Source organism: Quercus suber, unplaced genomic scaffold, assembly GCF_002906115.3.
Source record: "Quercus suber isolate HL8 unplaced genomic scaffold, Cork oak 2.0 scaffold_568, whole genome shotgun sequence".
NCBI classification, from domain to species: Eukaryota; Viridiplantae; Streptophyta; class Magnoliopsida; order Fagales; family Fagaceae; genus Quercus; species Quercus suber.
The window spans coordinates 219,294-243,841 of record NW_027070013.1 but is presented as its reverse complement, the minus strand read 5'-3'; the positions used below and the strand labels follow the sequence as shown (position 1 = coordinate 243,841).

The 24,548-nt window shown below is 35.5% G+C and overlaps 1 protein-coding gene across 1 annotated transcript; it reads left to right on the top strand.

Annotated features, from left to right (window-relative positions):
* The first annotated feature begins 1,706 nt into the window (after window positions 1–1,706).
* LOC111993405 (probable amino acid permease 7) lies at window positions 1,707–22,584 on the top strand. The gene is given in 7 exon segments (XM_065764548.1): window positions 1,707–1,821; window positions 19,597–19,811; window positions 20,195–20,328; window positions 20,479–20,706; window positions 21,056–21,164; window positions 21,167–21,236; window positions 22,350–22,584. Coding segments are annotated over 7 exon segments (981 nt in total). The 5' UTR covers window positions 1,707–1,816; the 3' UTR covers window positions 22,570–22,584.
* Window positions 22,585–24,548: the final 1,964 nt, after the last annotated feature.

Below are 24,548 nucleotides of genomic sequence, written 5' to 3'. Positions count from 1 at the left end.
GACCCTATTGAACCAAGCATGATTATCTTGGCCTTCTAATATCCATTTTAATTTTCAAAATTTAAGTTTCATCCTTCACCCTTATACCACAACCTTATTCCATCCACTAATTCTCCCACTAGTTGAGCTTTTTACAAGTACATTTAGGGTCTATTTGAGAAGTTTATTTAGCTGATGGTCTGTTTGAGATCCGCTTATTTTGCTGAAATTGAAAACTTTTTGCTGAAAGTATTATAGATAAAGGTAAAAGTTAACTGAAATAATACAGTAAGACCCATGAATAGTACCAAAAAGTGTAGTGAGGGTATGAATAGTAGCAAAAATAAGCTGAATAGTAAAATATGCTGGCTTTTTAATTTTTGCCAAACACACACTAAAGCTGAATTTTTTTTGCTGAAAGTGTAAAAAAAAGTTGAAAAATAAGCTAAATAGTATAATAAGACTTATAAATAGTATCAAAAAGTGCAGTAGAACTAATAAATAGTAATAAAAATAAGCTAAAATTGCAAATAAGCTTAAAATTTCAGCCCATCCCAAACGATCTCTTAGGATAAACTCTTTTTTTTTTTTTTTTGGTGAATGAATATACTTTAATTAAGCTGTCACGTAGCTAAGAGTCTTAATATCAACTCGCATTAGTAGGTTTTCACAGAGATCTTTGGCTTCAAATTACCCCTTCCCCAATTATCAAATTATGAACCAAAAAATATTTCAATGTTACAACTTTTTGGGCTAATATTCGTCTTTATTTTTGTGAAGGACCACATGGACTTCAATAGCATATATAATAACAGGAGTGATTGGGGCAGGAGTTTTGTCTCTTGCATGGAGCGTGGCTCAGCTAGGGTGGATTGCAGGTCCATTATCATGATTGTCTTTGCAGGCATCACCATTATTTCCACAAACCTTCTATGTGATTGCTATAGATACCCAGATCCTGAATGTGGCCCCGCTAGAATTCGGTCCTATATGGAAGCTGTCAGGGTTATTTAGGTGAGAGATTTAATCCCAATTTCCTGATCTTTGTCACATCTAATCTTAACCATCAATCAATGATGTATATTTTTTTTTTTTGGTAGAAATCAATCAATGATGTATTGTCTTAGCTAATGATATTTGTCTTGCAAGTTGAAATTTCTAAAATGTGGACCCATTTAGCCAAAAAAAAAAATCAAGAATTGTGTGTGTTAGGCTTCATATATATATATATATATATATATTTTAATCTATAAGTTCCAGTGTGTGATTAAGTTAGCTAATAGTAGGCTTGGGCTTTGATTAGCAAAAATAATAAACAAATAAATTCTAAATCCCTTTTAGTTTTGTTTTTAAGTTAGTCAGTAATTCGTGACCAAAAAAAAAAAGTTCATAAACAGTTCATTAGGATGAAATTCATGTTGAGTTAACATTTTCTAATGTTGATCCTTGTTAAAAGATTGGAATTATTAGAATCACATTCTAATAATCATCTTAAGGACAAAATTTTCTTCAATCCAGTTGCAATTGAATAACTATCTATGTTATTTTTAATCACATGACCTATTTAATGGTAATGTAAAGTGACCAAAGCTTTGAGTTTTATTGTTGTCTACTAAAAAAGAAAGAACTAAGTAGTCCACCAGACCTGCAGATATTTCACTAGTCTGCATTAATGAAAACCCTTTTTATTGGGAGTGCCAATATATCTAATAATAAACATTGACCTTATAATGTACATGGAAATGCAGGAGAGAAGAGCCAGAAGGTGAGTGGAGTGATTGTGCTGGAGAGCTTATGGGGGGGTGCAGTTGCCTATGTCATTACGGCTGCTACCAGCATGAGGTACTCCTCAAGAACTATTTTCACTACTTCATACTCTTTATTAAACTGTAAGGTTTTTTTTTTTTTTTTTGGTGGTCACATGCTAGCTAAATCACTAACATTCTTAAATATTAATGGTCCATTGGATTCTCTGAAGTTCTCAAGTTAACTCTATTTTAGGGTTTTTAAATCTTGATAATTTATGGATGAATTAAGGTTTGTTTGAGAACGGTTTATTTATCTTTTTGTTGAAAGTGTATTAAAGTATACTTGTACCTTGAATTTTTTTGAAAAAGTGAGGAAAAATGAGAAAAAGTGAGGTTTTAAAAAGTTGTACATAAAAGTTAAAAGTTAGAAGCTAAAGTTAAAGCTAATGCCAAACTCGCCCTTAGTTTTTATCATGCCATCAATATTTAAAGAAATGTCTATTATCTAATGTGACTGTAAAAACTCCTCTGCCTACATCTCTTCAATTTATTTTATAGTATTATGTTATGATCCTAGTGTCCCACATGAATTAAGTGTAAGCTTAACTATGTGTTTATAAGTTCTTGGCCACCCCTTGCAAGCCGATTTTCAAGGGTGAGTTCTACTCATGAGTTCCTAACATATTGACATAAAGATATGTGTTAGTCTACACTTTAAACTACCATCCTACTAAGAAGGAAACCATATCCTATGTCAGCTTCATGGAGTGGTTGTCTCACAAGCTTCTAGTTGGGAGTCACAGACTTGTAAGAGGTCACTCCATAGATGGGGGTACAAGATAATTAGTATAAGACAAGATAGCTCCAGGGACTTGGGCCATGGAAACTGGAGACTCTTGTTTCTAGTCCTAGAGTGTATCTTACTGGGCCTTTTGCGGTGCCAATCTCTAGCTGGGTCTGGTCCATTCAAATGCAAGCCTGGCTAGCCACAAAATTGTACCTTCAAATGAAAAGGACACAACCTAAAGGATAAGGTTAATAATAGGGAATGTCAATATAAGTTAAAAAAAAAAAAAAAATTTTTTCACAGCAAATTTAGTAAAGAAAATTGAGTATAGCACATGCACAGCACTGAAGGGAAATATACATTAAGTTTGAATTGTAACACATCCCAGTAAAGAAAATTGTCAAACAAAGAAAAAAGAAAAAAAACCTTAAATGATCCAAGTTCAATCAAACAAAACTATCAATTTATATAAACAGAAAAGCTAACATGGTAACTTCACTTCTTTGCTTATCATCAAAACAAAACAATTAATTATGAAATTCAAACGTTACTTCAAAAAAATAAAGCCTCAAGCCTCGTCCTTGGACTTGCTCATAGTCCTTGTGTAAATAAACCTTCTCACGCTTTCAAAAATCTTCTTAAGTACCTCTTTGTTTGATTTTTGAATGCCCTTACAAACACAAACTGTCATTGAGTAGCATTTAGAAACTCCCCAGTGAAAGATTTTAAAATTTTGTACTTTGAAAAATTAACTTGAAATCTTACAAACATGAGAATGTACTTAGTGACTCTAGTGGAAAAAACTTGAACAACATGACTAACCCTCCAAGTAGGGCTATCCATGGGTCGGGTCGGGTCGAGTTTGTGCCCAACTTGGACTGACCCGAATGAGGTGGGTGGATAAAAATTTGACTCGAAATGACCTGGAGATTTGGTCAGATTTTTGGTTCAGGTCTCGTCTGTTTCGGGTTGATTCGAGTCGGTCTTGGTTTTATCATCGGGGCCAAAATCTGGCCAAATCCGGCTAGATTTGGCCGAAATCTGGCAATCCGTCGAGATAGGGATCGTATTTCATCGGATAACGCTGAGATCTTGCCAGATCTCAAAGGATTTGGACTAGATCTCATCGAAATTGGTTTGAAATTCGTAATAATTCACCGGAAAGGGTAAAGGACTCGGTTCGGGTTGGGTGTCACGGGTTTTGAAATGGAAAACCGACAAGCGACCCGCGTAGGGTCGGTTGGCTAGCTTAGAACCTGCGTCTGATCGCCGGAGTCGTCGGATAGGGTGGTGGCAGGTCGGACATGGGCGGGTTGGCCGGGTTGAGCGAGATGCTGGGCTAGTTGGACACCCCTACCTCCAAGATAGCAAAATATTATAACAAATTAAGATGCATCAAACATGAAAGGAGCAAGAAACTAAATGCATATGAATGGATAAATAAGAAAGGATAACGCATTAAAATTTAAAACAACAATTCCATAGTGAGAGTAAAGGGTTAAAGTGTAGAGATATACTCAAAAACAAATTGAACCCAAATATCCCAAAGGAAATTATAAACAGAAAAAATGAGAAATGAAAAAATTATAAAGGAAAAAATGCTAGAAAAGAAACATGAGAAACGAAATTATAAACGGAAAAAATGTTTCAATTTTTTTTTAAAAGAATAAATAAAATGAAAGCTTTAAAGTGTAAAGATATACTCAAAACAAATTGAAATCAAATATCCTGAAGGAAAACCAAATCCAACACAAATAACGGATATTAAAAACCATTCTTGATCCAAATTCCTTACAAAACCTATCTAAGCCAAAAAAACTTATGCAATCCAATCTAGTCAAAATACCCAAACCTAAATCAGATTTGATCCCAAATTAAAAAAAAAAAAAAAAAAAAAAAAAAACGGGAGGGAATGGGTTTGATGATGGTAGAGGCCTGGACTGTCGCTTGACACAGTTGGGGGTAGATTTCTCAGTTTCTCTCTCTCTCTCTCTCTCTCTCTCTCTCTCTAATCTAATTGTGTTTTCTGTTTTAAATTGTGTAGGTGAGAGAATTTGTAGACTAGCAGAGTGAGAAGAAAGAATATCATAAGTTAAATGCAGTTGAAGAAAATTGCAAACTAGCATCTCGAGTTTTATAGACTCGATTTCAGTCTAAAACTTGAGAATTAAAGACTCGATTCCCATTTGTTGAGTTGGAAATGTGACGCCAGATAGATCTAGAGTCTCATAGACTCGAGTTCTAAAAAGCAAAACAAGTCTTTAAGACTCGATTTGTACTTTAGACTCGATTTTGGTACTTGAAGAACAACAGACCTAAAGAAGAATAGAGGAACGATCTGACGACTAAGAACAACAATCTGACGAAAAGAACAGAGCAACGATCTAATGAAGAACAAAGGAAGAATAGAGGAAGAACCAAGAACGCTGGAGCTCCGATTGTATGATTGAACACTGGGTGGGCAATTGGACGATTTGGTCTTCAAATTTGCAGAAGAAGACCACTGGTCAACTCAGAAGAACGCGAGGAAGAAGAAGTTAAAATGGTGAAACTCGAGTCTTAAAAACTCAAATTCTACGTAGATTTTCTTCCACATAGCTCCCACCACTTATGAATCGAGACTTAAAAACTCAAGTTTTATCTTGGAACTTGAGTTTTAAACACTCGAGATGCTAGTTTACAACATTGTTTTGAAACGTGACAACTAACTAAATTTTTTGATATTTAATGTTATTTGGAAAAAAAATTCCTGTGCAGGTTGCACAATTAACAGTTAAAATTTAAAGCCTCAAATGGTGAACATGCGGTATTTTGTAACCTTTAAATTGTAAGGTGACAGGTTTTGAAGTGGGCAATTTTCCTTACGTGTCATCACACCTTAATTACAAGGAAAGGCTGAAGCAATGGAAGTAAAATTAAAAGTTTTATGAAAGAATTGCAGGTTCATGCTAAAGCAATAAACCAAACATACTACTACCATATAGATCTTTAGCAAAAGAAATTTCACAAACTATGAACAAAAAATTAACAAAAGATATTAAGATGATACCACTAAACTGGAAAAGAATTAATCAAAATTGTTTTCCTATAGCTAATTGATTAGAAATATACCCAACTATTTCATTTTTCATCCTATTATGTGTCAATGGAACTTAAAAAAATGGTCAAGAACTAAATCATCTATCACCAAACACTCAATTGTATCCTTATTTTTTCATATATTGTGAATTTCAAAACTGGGCAAGTTGTTCACAAATGAATCAATCCTCGAGAATGTGCACATGTTTAGATTTTTTGAGGAGAAACACAAATTTTAAGAGTTGGTTTCACTGCTTTCAAGAGTCATCTGAAAGATTAATTAATCTTTGTGTTGATCATGGCAATATACACTCAAGCAATTATATTTAAAAAAAAAAAAAAAAAAAGAGATATGTAAAGAAACATCCAATAGATGTCCTATAAATAAATAGGAAAAATTACAGATTAACTCTTATAAGAAAGACATAAAAGTATAAATGCATGTTTAGTGACAGATTGTTGTAGGCAGAAACACGGTATCTAGCAAAGAAGATATGATTGGCAACATTGGCCACGCTAATGGCAACAACATCGTAGAATATCTTCTCTATTTTCTTTTATACTCATGACTCTCTAATTAGGGTTACAATAACCCACCCCATTAGCGGACTTCAAATAGAACACGTTAGGAAAAAAAAACATGATTTTCTGATTCTTCATCAATCAACTCAATCGAGAGTTGATCAACAAGCACTCTTGATCAATTGAGAGATGATCGAGGGTCAATCAAAATTCCCAGACTGTCCTTTCTTGTGCTGAACCTTGGACTTGATCTTGTACTTGATTTTTAATGCTTACAACTCAAAACAAGATATATTGTCATGGATTTGCCAACACCATACCTAAGATATTTGAAAACTTGCTTAGTGTTTAAAACACTGTGAATGTTTAGACCTTCAAAAACAAATATTCCAAAACAAGCTTATATTCAAATAGTATATGTGCAGAATATGAAATATAAGCAATACCCAAATGAGGAAACTACTTTAAGCCTTTGATTAATCACAACTAGCAAAAATTAAAAGCTAAGAGTAAGGGAAAGAGAGATGCAAATACAAAATTACATCGGCACGTGTTATCGAAGAGGAAATCAAAGAACTCGGCAAAAAATCTCTCCGCCACCCTCCAAGCGGTAAATGATCCATTAGAAAATTAATTAGGATACACGAATAGCAATAACTCTCAAGCCTAATCTATCCAATGCACCTAAGCCTTTCAAGCTTCTTGCTCCAACAAGGTTACTCCCACATGTCTTCTTTAGCTTTCTAAATCCCGCAATTAGCTCATTGCATCAACTAATATGAATTGGTTATCTCTTGAACTACTTCCCAAACACCAAGAACTTTTTCACTATTCTGAATTTGGTGAGGTAAGGATTTGGTTTATAATCCTCTTATAAATATGACAATGGAGAGGGTGAGAGTCGAGGAATTTGGAGAATCAAATGTATAAGATTGTGGATGAATCAATCTTGTTTTTCTCTAGGTGTTCTCTCTTAAAGTTCTCTCTAGAAGCTTTTTTGCTCTACATTTCGTGGGTATAAGGGTATTTATAGTAGGGTATGAGATGGAATGTGAAAAGTCACTTTTCAGCAAAACAGGGAGCATTGGCGAGTCACTTGCGACTGGAATGAGTTGCAAGTTCCAGTCGCCAGTTACCAGACTAGGCCAGACTCTACTTTTGTCCTGTTGTGATCTAGCTATCTTGACTCTTCATCTTTCTGCATGCTTCACATGTCTGCTCGAGTTCCTGTCGTGAGTCACCTTCTTGTTGCACACTCTTGATCAAATCTTTACACTCTCTCACACAAAACCCTTATATTATTCCACCTAAATACAGGGTTTCTAAATGCTGAATTACAAGCAAATTTTGCATGAAATAAAGCCAACACATAGTTGAATAAATTCAACTTTACAATATTGAAATTGGAAATTTATATCGAATGATACCAAGTAGGAATTTCTTGGATTTCTAATACTCCATCAACAATTAGGCTTTAACTTTTACTTTCATATCATAGCCTTATTCTACTCACTAATCCTCTCACTTGGTGAGCTTTTTACACCATTGTTATTTGAGCCATTATGATGTATGCATATACTTAAAATAAATAATAAGCTTTGAGGTAATTCTACTTTACCAAGAAATTCCCAAACAGTGGCTTTGTAAATAACTTCTATACCATGAAACTCCCATTGTTGCCGGGTTTTCAGTGGAATCTTCTCAGGCTATGTTTCCGAACTGCATACGTTGTATCAACCACTGGAATTGCAATGCTCTTCCCTTACTTCAATTCAGTCTTGGGACTGTTAGGGGCCTTGAACTTTTGGCCGTTGACTATATATTTCCCTGTGGAGATGTACTTTGTACAAAAGAAAGTAGGAGCTTGGACAAAAAAATGGATTGTACTTAGGACATTTAGCTTTGTCTGCTTTCTTGTGACAATTGTTGGTTTTATTGGATCACTTGAATCTGTTATAAGTGCCGAACTCAGCTGAGTAATTATTGTAACTAGCGTTTAACCTGCGCAATGTGCGGGGTCATTTTACTTATTAGAAGACAATAAAATACATTAAAATTCTTCTAGGGCATGTTGTATAATTTAACTAATGGTTAAAATAAACCAACGTTAAACTGTTAAACTTTAATTATGGAAACAATATTTCATAACAATTCTAAAATAGCTGTATAGAACAACTTAACATAAAATTTATATGCATAAAAAATCAATAGATAAATATATGTGGTAAAAATAGATAAATATAAGGTTTATCAAGCAAGATGAGGTTTGGGGGAAAAAGAAAAAAAGAAAAAAAGAAAAAGAAGAAGTCTATCTACATCTTGTGATAATGACGAAGGCATGGCAGGTATTGATAAGGGTAATTTCTAGACGTAAATGTATTTTTAGTTCCTATATTTTGACTTTTATTTTTATTTTTATTTTGGTTCCTACATTTTATTTTTACTGCTTTTAGTTCTTAAATCAATTAACGCGTGACATTTAAGTCCTTACCGTCACCCAACTAAAAGCAAAAACTGACATGGCTGACGGCACTGTAAAATAATAATTAAAAAATCTATTTTAGCATTAAAAAAATTGCCACATCAGAATTTAAATTTAAAAAAATGATATATTAATTTTAACTAAAAAAAAAAAAAAAACTCAGGAAGAACGTGATGAAAACAAGAACTCCAACCCAGATCAAAGAACTCAAGAACACAAACCTAAACACAAAATTTTCTTTCTTGACCCATGACTGCCCTCAAATTACAACCACAAATCCACCGGAATCTGCCACAAAACCATCAACTATCCGCCACAAATCCAAAACAATAAACCCATCCACTACCCATACAAACCCATCGGAGCAAACTATTCCACCCAAATTTGATTAAAAAAAGAAAAAAAAACTCAGCTAGTCCAGGCGCCATTCCTCTTTGATCTGAGAACGAAGCCCATCACCAAATTACAATCTGTGAATGAATCCCACCACCAAACTCCGATCTGTGCCATCATTGAAACCCACCACCAAACTTCAATCCAGCCACTGAAACCCACAACCAAACTTCAATCTAACCACCAACCATTACTGATCCAGCCACTGAACAATCATGCAACCCATCACCGACCGACCCAAACTCTGATTGTGCCATCTCCAAAACTCTACCACAGACGCCAATCACCACAAACCCCCACCCTTTGCCACGTCGATCCACAAACTCAGACCTCCACCACGCCGATCCCCACAAACCCACGCCCTCCACCTCACCACGACAAGTCGGCAACACCATATGCACAGAAACCCACAAAAAAAAAAAATGCCAAAGAGAGAGACCTATTGATTTGAGAGAGGAGCTTGAGGCATATGGGTTTGGGTTTGAGCAAAATCAAGAGATAAAGAGAGTTCAAGAAGGCTAAGCACCAAGATAGAGGGAGAGAGAAGAAAAAGAAGAAAAGGAAAGAATGGAGGCAGAGAAATTGAGAGACCGATCTGGGAAAGACCGATTAGGAGAGTTTCAGAGAGTTGTGATATGGGATTGTGGTGTTTTGATGGCTTGTTTTTTTGTTTTTAATTTTTTTCATTTAGTTAAAATTAATAAATTAATTTTTTTTTAATTTAAATTCTGGCGTGGCAATTTTTTAATGTTAAAATAGATTTTTTAATTATTATTTTACTGTGCCGTCAGCCACGTTTGCATTTTTTGATAGTTGAGTGACGATAAGGACTTAAATGTCACGCGTTAATCGGTTTAGGGACTAAAAGTGGTAAAAATAAAATGTAAGGACCGAAATGAAAAAAAGTCAAAATGTAGGGACTAAAAGTGCATTTACGCCTAATTTTTATCTTCACCTTTTGGTCATGATGAAAAACCAACCACCAACAACCTATTATGATATAGCACATTAAGGAAAATTAGTAAATCAACCAAAGAATAAAACATACATACAGCCACATAAACAAAAACAGAACTTTCACTAAAGTGTTTTAACTTCCTTAGACAATGTGGCTCAAGGCAAAGCAAACCCTTACATGTAAATTAATAGGGGAAAAAACCCAATGACTATGACACTTCACAGCAAAGATTGAATAATTATAAAAATGGAAAATAAATTATATCGAAATTAAGTCAAGTCAATGTCAATATAAGTTAAAAAAAAAAAAAAATTGTTTTCACAGCAAATTTAGTAAAGAAAATTGAGTATAGCACATACACAGCACTGAAGGGAAATATACATTAAGTTTGAATTGTAACACATCCCAGTAAAGAAAATTGTCAAACAAAGAAAAAAGAAAAAACAAAACCTTTAAATGATCCAAGTTCAATCAAACAAAACTATCAATTTATATAAACAGAAAAGCTAACATGGTAACTTCACTTCTTTGCTTATCATCAAAACAAAACAATTAATTATGAAATTCAAACGTTACTTCAAAAAAATAAAGCCTCAAGCCTCGTCCTTGGACTTGCTCATAGTCCTTGCTGTAAATAAACCTTCTCACGCTTTCAAAAATCTTCTTAAGTACCTCTTTGTTTGATTTTTGAATGCCCTTACAAACACAAACTGTCATTGAGTAGCATTTAGAAACTCCCCCAGTGAAAGATTTTAAAATTTTGTACTTTGAAAAATTAACTTGAAATCTCACAAACATGAGAATGTACTTAGTGACTCTAGTGGAAAAAACTTGAACAACATGACTAACCCTCCAAGTAGGGCTACCCATGGGTCGGGTCGGGTCGAGTTTGTGCCCAACTTGGACTCGACCTTAATGAGGTGGGTGGATAAAAATTTGACTCGAAACTGACCTGGAGATTTGGTCAGATTTTTCGGTTCAGGTCTCGTCTGTTTCGGGTTGATTCGAGTCGGTCTTGGGTTTTATCATCGGGGCCAAAATCTGGCCAAATCCGGCTAGATTTGGCCGAAATCTGGCTAAATCCGTCGAGATAGGGATCGTATTTCATCAGATAACGCTGAGATCTTGCCAGATCTCAAAGGATTTGGACTAGATCTCATCGAAATTGGTTTGAAATTCGTAATAATTCACCGAAAAGGGTAAAGGACTCGGTTCGGGTTGGGTGTCACGGGTTTTGAAATGGAAAACCGACAAGCGACCCGCGTAGGGTCGGGTTGGCTAGCTTAGAACCTGCGTCTGATCGCCGGAGTCGTCGGATAGGGTGGTGGCAGGTCGGACATGGGCGGGTTAATTAAATCGAAATTAAGTCAAGTCAATGTCAATATAAGTTAAAAAAAAAAAAAAAAAACATTTTTTTCACAGCAAATTTAGTAAAGAAAATTGAGTATAGCACATGCACAGCACTAAAGGGAAATATACATTAAGTTTGAATTGTAACACATCCCAGTAAAGAAAATTGTCAAACAAAGAAAAAAGAAAAAAAACCTTCAAATGATCCAAGTTCAATCAAACAAAACTATCAATTTATATAAACAGAAAAGCTAACATGGTAACTTCACTTCTTTGCTTATCATCAAAACAAAACAATTAATTATGAAATTCAAACGTTACTTCAAAAAAATAAAGCCTCAAGCCTCGTCCTTGGACTTGCTCATAGTCCTTGGTGTAAATAAACCTTCTCACGCTTTCAAAAATCTTCTTAAGTACCTCTTTGTTTGATTTTTGAATGCCCTTACAAACACAAACTGTCATTGAGTAGCATTTAGAAACTCACCCAGTGAAAGATTTTAAAATTTTGTACTTTGAAAAATTAAATTGAAATCTTACAAACATGAGAATGTACTTAGTGACTCTAGTGGAAAACACTTGAACAACATGACTAACCCTCCAAGTAGGGCTATCCATGGGTCGGGCCGGGTCGAGTTTGTGCCCAACCTGGACTTGACCCGAATGAGGTGGGTGGATAAAAATCTGACTCGAAATTGACCTGGAGATTTGGTCAGATTTTTTGGTTTAGGTCTCGTCTGTTTCGGGTTGATTCGAGTCGGTCTCAGGTTTTATCATTGGGGCCAAAATCTGGCCAAATCCGGCTAGATCTGGCCGAAATCTGGCAAATCCGTCGAGATAGGGACCGTATTTCATCGGATAACGGTGAGATCTTGCCAGATCTCAAAGGATCTGGACTAGATCTCATCGAAATTGGTCTGAAATTCGTAATAATTCACCGGAAATGGTAAAGGACTCGGTTCGGGTCGGGTGCCACGGGTTTTGAAATGGAAAACCGACTAGCAACCCGCGTAGGGTCGGATTGGCTAGCTCAGAACCTGCGTCTGATCGCTGGAGTCGTCGGATAGGGTGGTGGCAGGTCGGACATGGGCGGGTTGGCCGGGTTGAGCGAGATGCTGGGCTAGTTGGACACCCCTACCTCCAAGATAGCAAAATATTATAACAAATTAAGATGCATCAAACATGAAAGGAGCAAGAAACTAAATGCATATGAATGGATAAATAAGAAAGGATAACGCATTAAAATTTAAAACAACAATTCCATAGTGAGAGTTAAGGGTTAAAGTGTAGAGATATACTCAAAAACAAATTGAACCCAAATATCCCAAAGGAAATTATAAACAGAAAAAATGAGAAATGAAAAAATTATAAACGGAAAAAATGCTAGAAAAGAAACATGAGAAACGAAATTATAAACGGAAAAAATGTTTCAAATTTTTATTTTAAAAGAATAAATAAAATGAAAGCTTTAAAGTGTAAAGATATACTCAAAACAAATTGAAATCAAATATCCTGAAGGAAAACCAAATCCAACACAAATAACGGATATTAAAAACCATTCTTGATCCAAATTCCTTACAAAACCTATCTAAGCCAAAAAAACTTAATGCAATCCAATCTAGTCAAAATGCCCAAACCTAAATCAGATTTGATCCCAAATTAAAAAAAAAAAAAAAAAAAGGCGGAGGGAATGGGTTTGATGATGGTAGAGGCCTGGACTGTCGCTTGACACAGTTGGGGGTAGATTTCTCAGTTTCTCTCTCTCTCTCTCTCTCTCTCTCTCTCTCTCAATCTAATTGTGTTTTCTGTTTTAAATTGTGTAGGTGAGGGAATTTGTAGACTAGCAGAGTGAGAAGAAAGAATATCATAAGTTAATATGCAGTTGGAAGAAAATTGCAAACTAGCATCTCGAGTTTTATAGACTCGATTTCAGTCTAAAACTTGAGAATTAAAGACTCGATTCCCATTTGTTGAGTTGGAAATGTGACGCCAGATAGATCTAGAGTCTCATAGACTCGAGTTCTAAAAAGCAAAACCAAGTCTTTAAGACTCGATTTTGGTACTTTAAGACTCGATTTTGGTACTTGAAGAACAACAGACCTAAAGAAGAATAGAGGAACGATCTGACGACTAAGAACAACAATCTGACGATGAAGAATAGAGCAACGATCTAATGAAGAACAGAGGAAGAATAGAGGAAGAACCAAGAACGCTGGAGCTCCGATTGTATGATTGAACACTGGGTGGGCAATTGGACGATTTGGTCTTCAAATTTGCATGAAGAAGACCACTGGGTCGGAACTCAGAAGAACGCGAGGAAGAAGAAGTTAAAATGGTGAAACTCGAGTCTTAAAAACTCAAATTCTACGTAGATTTTCTTCCACATTAGCTCCCACCACTTATGAATCGAGACTTAAAAACTTAAGTTTTATCTTGGAACTTGAGTTTTAGACACTCGAGATGCTAGTTTACAACATTGTTTTGAAACGTGACAACTAACTAAATTTTTTGATATTTAATGTTATTTGGAAAAAAAATTCCTGTGCAGGTTGCACAATTAACAGTTAAAATTTAAAGCCTCAAATGGTGCAACATGCGGTATTTTGTAACCTTTAAATTGTAAGTGTGGCAGGTTTTTAAGTGGGCAATTTTCCTTACGTGTCATCACAGCCTTAATTACAAGGAAAGGCTGAAGCAATGGAAGTAAAATTAAAAGTTTTATGAAAGAATTGCAGGTTCATGCTAAAGCAATAAACCAAACATACTACTACCATATAGATCTTTAGCAAAAGAAATTTCACCAACTATGAACAAAAAATTAACAAAAGATATTAAGATGATACCACTAAACTGGAAAAGAATTAATCAAAATTGTTTTCCTATAGCTAATTGATTAGAAATATACCCAACTATTTCATTTTTCATCCTATTATGTGTCAATGGAACTTAGAAAAAATGGTCAAGAACTAAATCATCTATCACCAAACACTCAATTGTATCCTTATTTTTTTCATATATTTGTGAATTTCAAAACTGGGCAAGTTGTTCACAAATGAATCAATCCTCGAGAATGTGCACATGTTTAGATTTTTTGAGGAGAAACACAAATTTTAAGAGTTGGTTTCACTGCTTTCAAGAGTCATCTGAAAGATTAATTAATCTTTGTGTTGATCATGGCAATATACACTTAAGCAATTATATTTAAAAGAAAAAAGAAAAAAAAAAAGAGATCTGTGTAAAGAAACATCCAATAGATGTCCTATAAATAAATAGGAAAAATTACAGATTAACTCTTATAAGAAAGACATAAAAGTATAAATGCATGTTTAGTGACAGATTGTTGTAGGCAGAAACACGGTATCTAGCAAAGAAGATATGATTGGCAACATTGGCCACGCTAATGGCAACAACATCGTAGAATATCTTCTCTATTTTCTTTTGTACTCATGACTCTCTAATTAGGGTTACAATAACCCACCCCATTAGCGGACTTCAAATAGAACACGTTAGGAAAAAAAAACATGATTTTCTGATTCTTCATCAATCAACTCAATCGAGAGTTGGTCAACAAGCACTCTTGATCAATTGAGAGATGATCGAGGGTCAATCAAAATTCCCGAGATTGTCCTTTCTTGTGCTGAACCTTGGACTTGATCTTGTACTTGATTTTTAATGCTTACAACTCAAAACAAGATATATTGTCATGGATTTGCCAACACCATACCTAAGATATTTGAAAACTTGCTTAGTGTTTAAAACACTTGTGAATGTTTAGACCTTCAAAAACAAATATTCCAAAATAAGCTTATATTCAAATAGTATATGTGCAGAATATGAAATATAAGCAATACCCAAATGAGGAAACTACTTTAAGCCTTTGATTAATCACAACTAGCAAAAATTAAAAGCTAAGAGTAAGGGAAAGAGAGATGCAAATACAAAATTACATCGGCACGTGTTATCGAAGAGGAAATCAAAGAACTCGGCAAAAAATTTCTCCGCCACCCTCCAAGCGGTAAATGATCCATTAGAAAATTAATTAGGATATATGAATAGCAATAGACTCTTCAAGTCTAATCTATCCAATGCACCTAAGCCTTTCAAGCTTCTTGCTCCAACAAGGTTACTCCCACCGTGTCTTCTTTAGCTTTCTAAATCCCGCAATTAGCTCATTGCATCAACTAATATGAATTGGTTATCTCTTGAACTACTTCCCAAACACCAAGAACTTTTTCACTATTCTGAATTTGGTGAGGTAAGGATTTGGTTTATAATCCTCTTATAAATATGACAATGGAGAGGGTGAGAGTCGAGGAATTTGGAGAATCAAATGTATAAGATTGTGGATGAATCAATCTTGTTTTTCTCTAGGGTTTCTCTCTTAAAGTTCTCTCTAGAAGCTTTTTTTGCTCTACATTTCGTGGGTATAAGGGTATTTATAGTAGGGTATGAGATGGAATGTGAAAAGTCACTTTTCAGCAAAACAGGGAGCATTGGCGAGTCACTTGCGACTGGAATGAGTTGCAAGTTCCAGTCGCCAGTTACCAGACTAGGCCAGACTCTACTTTTGTCTTGTTGTGATCTAGCTATCTTGACTCTTCATCTTTCTGCATGCTTCACATGTGTGCTTTATTTTGGCGAGTCACCAGTCGCGAGTCAGTCGCGAGTTCCTGTTGTGAGTCACCTTCTTGTTGCACACTCTTGATCAAATCTTTACGCTCTCTCACACAAAACCCTTATATTATTCCTACCTAAATACAGGGTTTCTAAATGCTGAATTACAAGCAAATTTTGTATGAAATAAAGCTAACACATAGTTGAATAAATTCAATTTTACAATATTGAAATTGGAAATTTATATCGAATGATACCAAGTAGGAATTTCTTGGATTTCTAATATTCCATCAACAATTAGGCTTTAACTTTTACTTTCATATCATAGCCTTATTCTACTCACTAATCCTCTCACTTGGTGAGCTTTTTACACCATTGTTATTTGAGCCATTATGATGTATGCATATACTTAAAATAAATAATAAGCTTTGAGGTAATTCTACTTTCTTAAATATTAATAGTCCATTGGATTCTCTGAAGTTCTCAAGTTAACTCTATTTTAGGGTTTTTAAATCTTGATCATTTATGGATGAATAAAGGTTTCTTTGGAACGGTTTATTTATCTTTTTGTTGAAATTTTTTTTGTTGAAAGTGTAGTAAAGTATACTTGTACCTTGAATTTTTTTGAAAAAGTGAGGAAAAATGGAAAAAAGTGAGATTTTAAAAAACTGTACATACAAGTTAAAAGCTAAAAGCTAAAAGCTAAAAGCTAAAGTTTAAAGCTAATGCCAAACTCACCCTCAGTTTTTATCATGTCATCAATATTTAAAGAAATGTTTATTATCTAAATGTGACTGTAATAACTCCTCTGCCTACATCTCTTCAATTTATTTTATTGTATTATTTTATGATTCTAGTGTCCCACATGAATTAAGTGTAAACTTAACCATGTGTTTATAAGTTCTTGGCCACCCCTTGCAAGCCGATTTTCAAGGGTGAGTTCTATCCATGAGTTCCTAACATATTGACATGAAGATATATGTGTTAGGAGAAACCATATCCTATGTCAGCTTCATGGAGTGGTCTCACAAGCTTCTAGTTGGGAGTCATAGACTTGTAAGAGGCCACTCCATAGATGGTGGTGCAAGATAATTAGTATAAGACAAGATAGCTCCAGGGACTTGGGCCATGGAAACTGGATACTCTTGTTTCTACTTTCTAGTCCTAGAGTGTATCTTACTGGGCCTTTTGCGGTGCCAATCTCTAGCTGGGTCTGGTCCATTCAAATGCAAGCCTGGCTAGCCACAAAATTGTACCTTCAAATGAAAAGGACACATCCTAAAGGATAAGGTTAATAATAGGGAAAAGGGAAAATTTCCTCTTGCACTCGTTTACCTCCACTATTTTACGCCAATATCTCTTTGGTAATATTGTGCAAAGGATGATAGGACTAAATAAACGGTGCAGCTGATACATGATTATGGGTCCACTCTATGTCCTTTACTAGTTAGTTTTTGAGATTCTTGAAATCAAGTCTAAAGTTTCTCAAGCTGCAAATGATGTGAAAGTTTATGTTAGGTGTATTGAGGAAACAAACACAGCAACAAGAGTTAAAAAACAGGATGAAACATCCCTTTAGAAATGGTATCATGTGGAATCAGAATCAGCTAAAGAGGCTGTGTATCAAACTGCCTTTTTTTCTGGACATTGGCTATTGGAGTATTTCCATTGCAAGGGACAAAATTTCTACTTGATTTCAATCGTTTACATTTTTAGATAAGAGGACTATCAACTCAAGGACCCATCCATTGCTACTATTTAATTCAAAATAAGGTAAGGAGAAAGTAATAAGGAAGAAAGGTGAAAATGGCATGATGAACATGACAGCTGATTTCTCCATCATTGTTTAGGTTCTAAATGAGACTATATATCTTCATGACACTGAGAAACGATCCATGCAAAAGCCTTGTAAGTTTTAAGTCTAACCTTGCAGAATCTCACTAATCATGGCTTCAAAAATGCTTGAATGGCTTTTGTTCCTATTGCAGCCTTCAAATGATTGTCCAATTGGGGAGCAATTACCATGGTGTCAAGTAAATGATAGGTTTTTCACCAAAAAAAAGTACATGATAGGTTTCTCCTTTAGTAGTCCATCAAATAGGCACTTACCAATAAAAAGTTCCATCAAGTAGCTGGCAACTCTTGTGTTGTCTTTTACAGCTTACTAGAATTATTGGAACTAAAATGATGAAGCTTATATGGCCATGTTCAAAATTTTACGTAATTTTAATTGCCTGATCAATAATAAGTAAATGTGCACACATGCATGTGCTCACTTAGGACTCAGGACCAATTCAAAGCTTTGTAGAACTGATGGAACATTCTTATGTTGATCATGGTCATTATTTGCCACCATATAATAAAGGCCACTGCAAGCTAGTTAGTTTAGATGGAGATAAAAAGGAACACAAAATGTTAGCTGTAACAAGCATGGTATTTTTATTTGCATTTATGTATGTGTGACAGTGTTTTGTATCCGGGGCCTTCATATTGGTGTGTGGCATAGTGTTCTGAGTCTTAGGCTTTTATATTGGGTATACAGGTACCAAACTTCATGGCCCTCTTTGGAGTTGGATAAACATGGCTATCAAACACTCTTTTGAAGTAGCCAAAGGTTCCTGTGATGACGATGGGCGTCTAAGAAGAAGTGGTCAAGATTTTTTCTAGGACTAACCACTGGTTCTTCTAAATTTACTTCCAAATTTAGTCTTGAATTCAGTGCCTCGTGTGGGCAATTCAATCAGGATCCTTGTGGAGTTGCACAGCTCATATCATTACTGCTGTTATTGGCTCTGGAGTTCTGTCTCTGGCATGGAGTACTGCACAGTTAGGATTGATAGCAGGGGCAGTTTCCTTGATTTGTTTTGATATTGTCACCTATGTCTCTGCATTCCTTGTTTCCGATCGTTACTGATGTCCTGACTCCATAACCAGAAGATGAAACTACTTTTACGCAGATGCTGTTAGAGTCAATCTTGGTAGTAAAAGCACCAACTTCTTTTCCTTCTTCTTCTTCTTCTTCTTGGTTTTAAAGGTTCTATATAATATTCGACTTAGGATATACTTTACAAAGATTGTTATGTTTTATATGCCCCTGATTTGGTATAGTGAAAGTTCTGGAAGAACACAGGCATGGTTTTGTGGTTTTTCTTCAAAATTTGAGCTTTTATGGGACTGAGTCTGATTGCTTATGCTATTACTACAGCAACCAGTATAAATGGAGTATAATAAAATTTTGTGTATTGCGAAATTGTCTCTGCACATCTCTCGTTATCTTCTCCTTTTTAACCCTTTGAATGTTCATTCTAGGGTTTGTTTAAATACTGCTTATTGCTAAAAACTAAAAACACTGAAGCAAAATAACTTTTAAATGTGTGAATAGTGCCGTGGAACCTAGTTTTAACTTAAAATTTGTTGAATTTCGTACTTGTGAGTCCCGTGAACAGTGCATGGGACTCACAGAAAAACGCCAAACGCACTAAGAAAATCATTTCAGCAACATCCAAACTCACACCTAGTATGAGTGTCATCTTCATCAGCTATGTTTATGATCCACTCTTTTCCTTTTCTTTTGCGATTTCTGCTTGAGTTCAAGTTGGCTAAGTTTCATCTTCCTAATTCTTATATTTTCCTTTCTTTGATATATTCATAATTCACATATTTTCCTTTCTTTGATATATTCATGCAGGGCAATTCAGAAGTCAAACTGCTATCACAAAGAAGGGCACCAAGCTCCATGTGCATATGGTGATACTTTTTATATGCTTCTCTTTGGACTTGTTCAGATTGTTGTGTCACAGATTCCAGATTTCCATAAAATGGAATGGCTCTCGGTTGTTGCTGCAATGATGTCCTTTACCTACTCTTTTATTGGAATAGCACTTGGCTTCGCAAAAGTAATAGGTATGGCTCTGTTTGCCTTCTTTTTTTCAATCACAGGCCTCCAATTTTACAACTAAAACACACCCTGTGATCGCATAAAGCTGTATAAAGTATGAAAAGTTGTTTCACTCTCTAAAATGTTGTAGTAATTCTTCAGGTTGCTGAGATAACCTACGAAAAGGATGTATTTTAGAACTCTGAGTTTTATATTTTCTTATCACTCCAAACTTGCAAAAACAAGAGCTTTCACTCAAATGAGGCTAAAGCAACTATCTGGTATTATCAAGGAAAAATTTTCAGAATGCGGCAGCTAAATGGAGGGTACTAGAAATGTTTGGTTCACCTAATAGGAAAGTTGGCTGCTTTGCTATTTATATATCAACATTCATGAGTTGTATTTGCAGAAAATGGGAAGATTATGGGGAGCATTACAGGAGTCCCGGCTTCTACTCTTGCCAATAAATTTTGGTTAGTCTTTGAAGCATTTGGGGACATTGCTTTTGCCTATCCGTACTCAATTATTGTTCTTGAGATCCAGGTATGGAGTACTATCTCATAATAAACCAAATAAAAACAAAAGCATATGAAAATTTAAATTTGAAGTAAACATTATAAATTTAGTAATATATAAATAATTGCTGATATAAGTTCAGTATCTAAAATGTTTTGTGAAATTTGTTAAATGAAGGATACTTTGAAGTCCCCTCCCCCAGAAAACCAGACCATGAAGAGGGCATCAATGGTTGCCATTTTTGTCACAACCTGTTTCTACCTCTGCTGTGGATGCTTTGGATATGCAGCCTTTGGAAATGATACACCAGGAAACCTATTGACAGGATTTGGTTTCTATGAACCTTATTGGCTCATTGATTTTGCTAATGCCTGCATTGTTCTTCATTTGTTAGGAGGATATCAGGTCCAAACAATCAATATACAATTTAAAAAAAATAAAATCTATAACTCACTTTCTCATTGACCTTGTAAAAATTTTGTTTATGCCCAAATGTTTGTGGCACATTCACTGGCAAAAGGTATTGTGGCATATGCAACAAGCATTGTTTAAGAAGAAAAGTTTCTTGAACAAGACTGAAATCCTATGTAACATTTTTCTGTCATGCATAAGTAACCCAACTTTTTAAAATTATATTGCATAATATATCAGGATATGCTTTTATTCCATACTGTAGGCAGTGCCAAATGTTAATTACTTCTCTGCATCCTTGGCTTGCTTGTAGTTACATTCTTTCACATATTTTCACTCTCAGATTTATAGTCAGCCGGTATTTGCATATTGTGAAAGATGGTTTACCAAGAAATTCTCAAACAGTGGCTTTGTAAATAACTTCTATACCATGAAACTCCCATTGTTGCCGGGTTTCAGTGGAATCTTCTTAGGCTATGTTTCCGAACTGCATACGTTGTATCAACCACTGGAATTGCAATGCTCTTCCTGAAAGTTCAAAATGGGTATGAAACACCCTTGAACGTTTAGACCCCAAATTATAAAATTACCAATTCAAGTTTTATATCAAACAATTAATGTACGGAACATGATAACAAGCTCATAACAGAATTGATAAACAATCTAAGTTAAATATAAACACATCCACAGCAGTAAATATAAGGCAAAGATAAAGGGAAGGAAGATGCAAACACACGGACAACACACGATGTGTTATCGAAGAGGAAACCGAAGTCCTCGGCGTAAAATCTCTCCGCCGCCTTCCAAGTGGTCAAATAATCCACTAAAGAATGTAGTTGGGATACATGAACAGCAGAAGACCCTCCAAGCCTAATCTACCCAAGTACCTATGCCCTCCAAGTTTCTTTCTCCAACGAGGTTACGCCGAACCTATTTCTTCTTTAGCTTGCCGGATTCCGCTACTTGACCATAGCATCAACCAATGTATATTGGTTCCTTTCCAAACTGCTTCCCAAAGCACCAAATGGACCTTTTCACAGACGTGGGTGTGGTGAGATAAGAGTTTGGTAAATGACCTCTCAAGAGTATGACAATGGAGAGGAAGAGAGTAGAGGAATTTGTAGAGTCTCTTTAGATGAAGATTGGGGATGAAACAATCTTGTTTTTCTCTAGGGTTTTCTCTCACAAAATTCTCGCTGGAAACTCTAACAATATGATGAGTATAAGGGTGTATATATAGTAGGGTGAGAAGGGAATGCAAAACGTCAGTTTTTGCCAAACAGGGCAAGTTGGCGACTTGGTCTCGCCGCTTGTCCAAGTTGCGAGTTCAAGTCGTGACGTAACGGCCTGGCCAGACTGGAATTTTTGTCCTGTAGCGTAACAGCTGGCGCAACCCTTCAGCTTCCCAGTGTGCCTCTCACGTGCCTGCCTTTCGTGGCTTGCCAGTCGCGATCGACCCGCGAGCCCTAGCCGCGAGCCTCTGTTTTTCTTGCACACTCTTGAGCTTTTCTTCATATTTTCTCACACACTACCCTTACAATTTTCCCACCTAAATACAGGGTTGCTAAGTGCTAAATTACAAGCAAATTGGTCACGGAATAAAGCCAATTAAATGGTTGATTAAATTCAACTTTACACTTCCCTTACTTCAATTCAGTCTTGGGACTGTTAGGGGCCTTGAACTTTTGGCCGTTGACTATATATTTCCCTGTGGAGATGTACTTTGTACAAAAGAAAGTAGGAGCTTGGACAAAAAAATGGATTGTACTTAGGACATTTAGCTTTGTCTGTTTTCTTGTGACAATTGTCGGTTTTATTGGATCACTTGAATCTATTATAAGTGCCAAACTCAGCTGAGTAATTACTATAACTAGCATTTAACCTGCGCAATGTGCGGGGTCATTTTACTTATTAGAAGACAATAAAATACATTAAAAATATTCTAGGGCATGTTGTATAATTTAACTGATTGTTGAAATAAACCAACGTTAAATTGTTATACTTTAATTATGGAAATAATATTTCATAACAATTCTAAAATAGCTTTATAGAACAACTTAACATAAAAATTATATGCATAAAAAATCAATGGATAAATATATTTTTAGATAAACTAGTCTGATTCCCCTTTTTACATCTTGGAGCCATTGCAATTGGACACTCTAATAAACCTTGTAATACATTATTTTGCTTTCTTTATATCAAATGCTGGCTTGGTATATGGTTACATTTCTAGGTGTGCTTATAATGGGCCTAGGGTTTTAAAGTTGAGGTTTAGAGCTATGCATTATGGTTTAGTCTTGTACATTTTAAATGATTTGAAGACACAGAATTGAATAGCAAAGAAGGGAAATAGAAAACAAGCAGGTTGCAATTATTTCGTAGGCAACAAGCAAATAATATCCTAAAAAATCTCGTATGATGGGTGATTTGGTAGACAAAGTATATGAGGTTTTAATTCGGGTTTTGATATGTAAGCAGAAGGATTTGGTTTGGGGTTGTAAAGAAGGAAAAGAGAGAATTTTTTTAGGGGTTGTGTGAACTACAGACTTGAATAGTAATATCAGCCCAAAGAAGAAGAAGACCAAGAAGAGAGAGATGAGAAGAACATTTTAGGCACATAGTTCTTCAATAACGCAAATCACTCATAATTCCATTGCTCAAGGTTAAATTCTTTAAATAAAATGAATCATATTTGTAGAGACTCTTTGACTCTTTTTTTGTGGATAATTTGATAGTTGGAAACACAAGAAGGTGCAAATCAATTGAGCTACAAGGCTCTTGGCTCATTGAATCTTATTTAACCTAGTAAGGCTTCCAACTCCTAATTTGATTGATAAATTATCGTCCAAGAAATCCCATTAAAAAATTCATGATTTTATTACAAACTCTAGAATAATTTAGAGTTGATATAAATAACAAAATAATCCTAAAAATAAGGGAGGAGATTCTAGGAAAAGGATCCAAAAAAAGTCAAAAGAATTGAATTAGGAGCGGTATGAGTGGCACTAAGAGTGACTTGTTTGTCAACTTTTCCAGTATCACCCCCAAAAAACTAAAATCTATTTAAATGCTAAGACTTATGAATTACTATAATATAGGCATCAAAAGCAGATAGATCTTGCTTCTATCTGACATCTTAGAGCATCCACAGCAGTGGATCTAAATTTTTAGCTTTTTAGCTACACAAAAAGTCAATTTATCTATTTTACCTTCTCACACCTTACAGCAGTGGAGCTATTTTACCTTTTAACAAAATAAAATAATATCAACACTACAATAAAATAATATTTCAGTCAACCACCAACACACCACCACAACCATCATCAAACCCATAAAAATCACTACACAACCACAACCCCATCGTGCCCATCAAAATCAGTGAAGAAGAACAAAACAAAAACCCAGAAAAATCAACACAACCAAACTGAAACCCATGCCTGATATTCTGTCCGATTTGGTACCGGCCGATGAGACTTGGGCCAATCATCGATCAGTGATCATGAACAGTGATGATGAGTGCAAAGTGAAATGGACTGCTTCGATTTGAGGTGAGTCGGGTAATGTGGGACCCGATCAGAGCTAAAAACGGAGAGAGAGAGAGAAAACAGAAGAGAAGTGGGTCTGAGGTGATCGGCGGCGTGGGTCTGAGGCAGATGGTAGCGTGGTTCAAAGGTTGTTCGGCAGCTTGGAACGGCTGGTGGGTCGGTGACATCGAGCTTCGGTGGCGGCGATGTTGAGGATGAGTCGGGCCGGTGGCGGTGAATGAGGGAGCTTGAAAGAGTAACATTGAGAGAGTTAGCCTGAGAGAGTTTTGAGAGATGATGAGAGCTTCA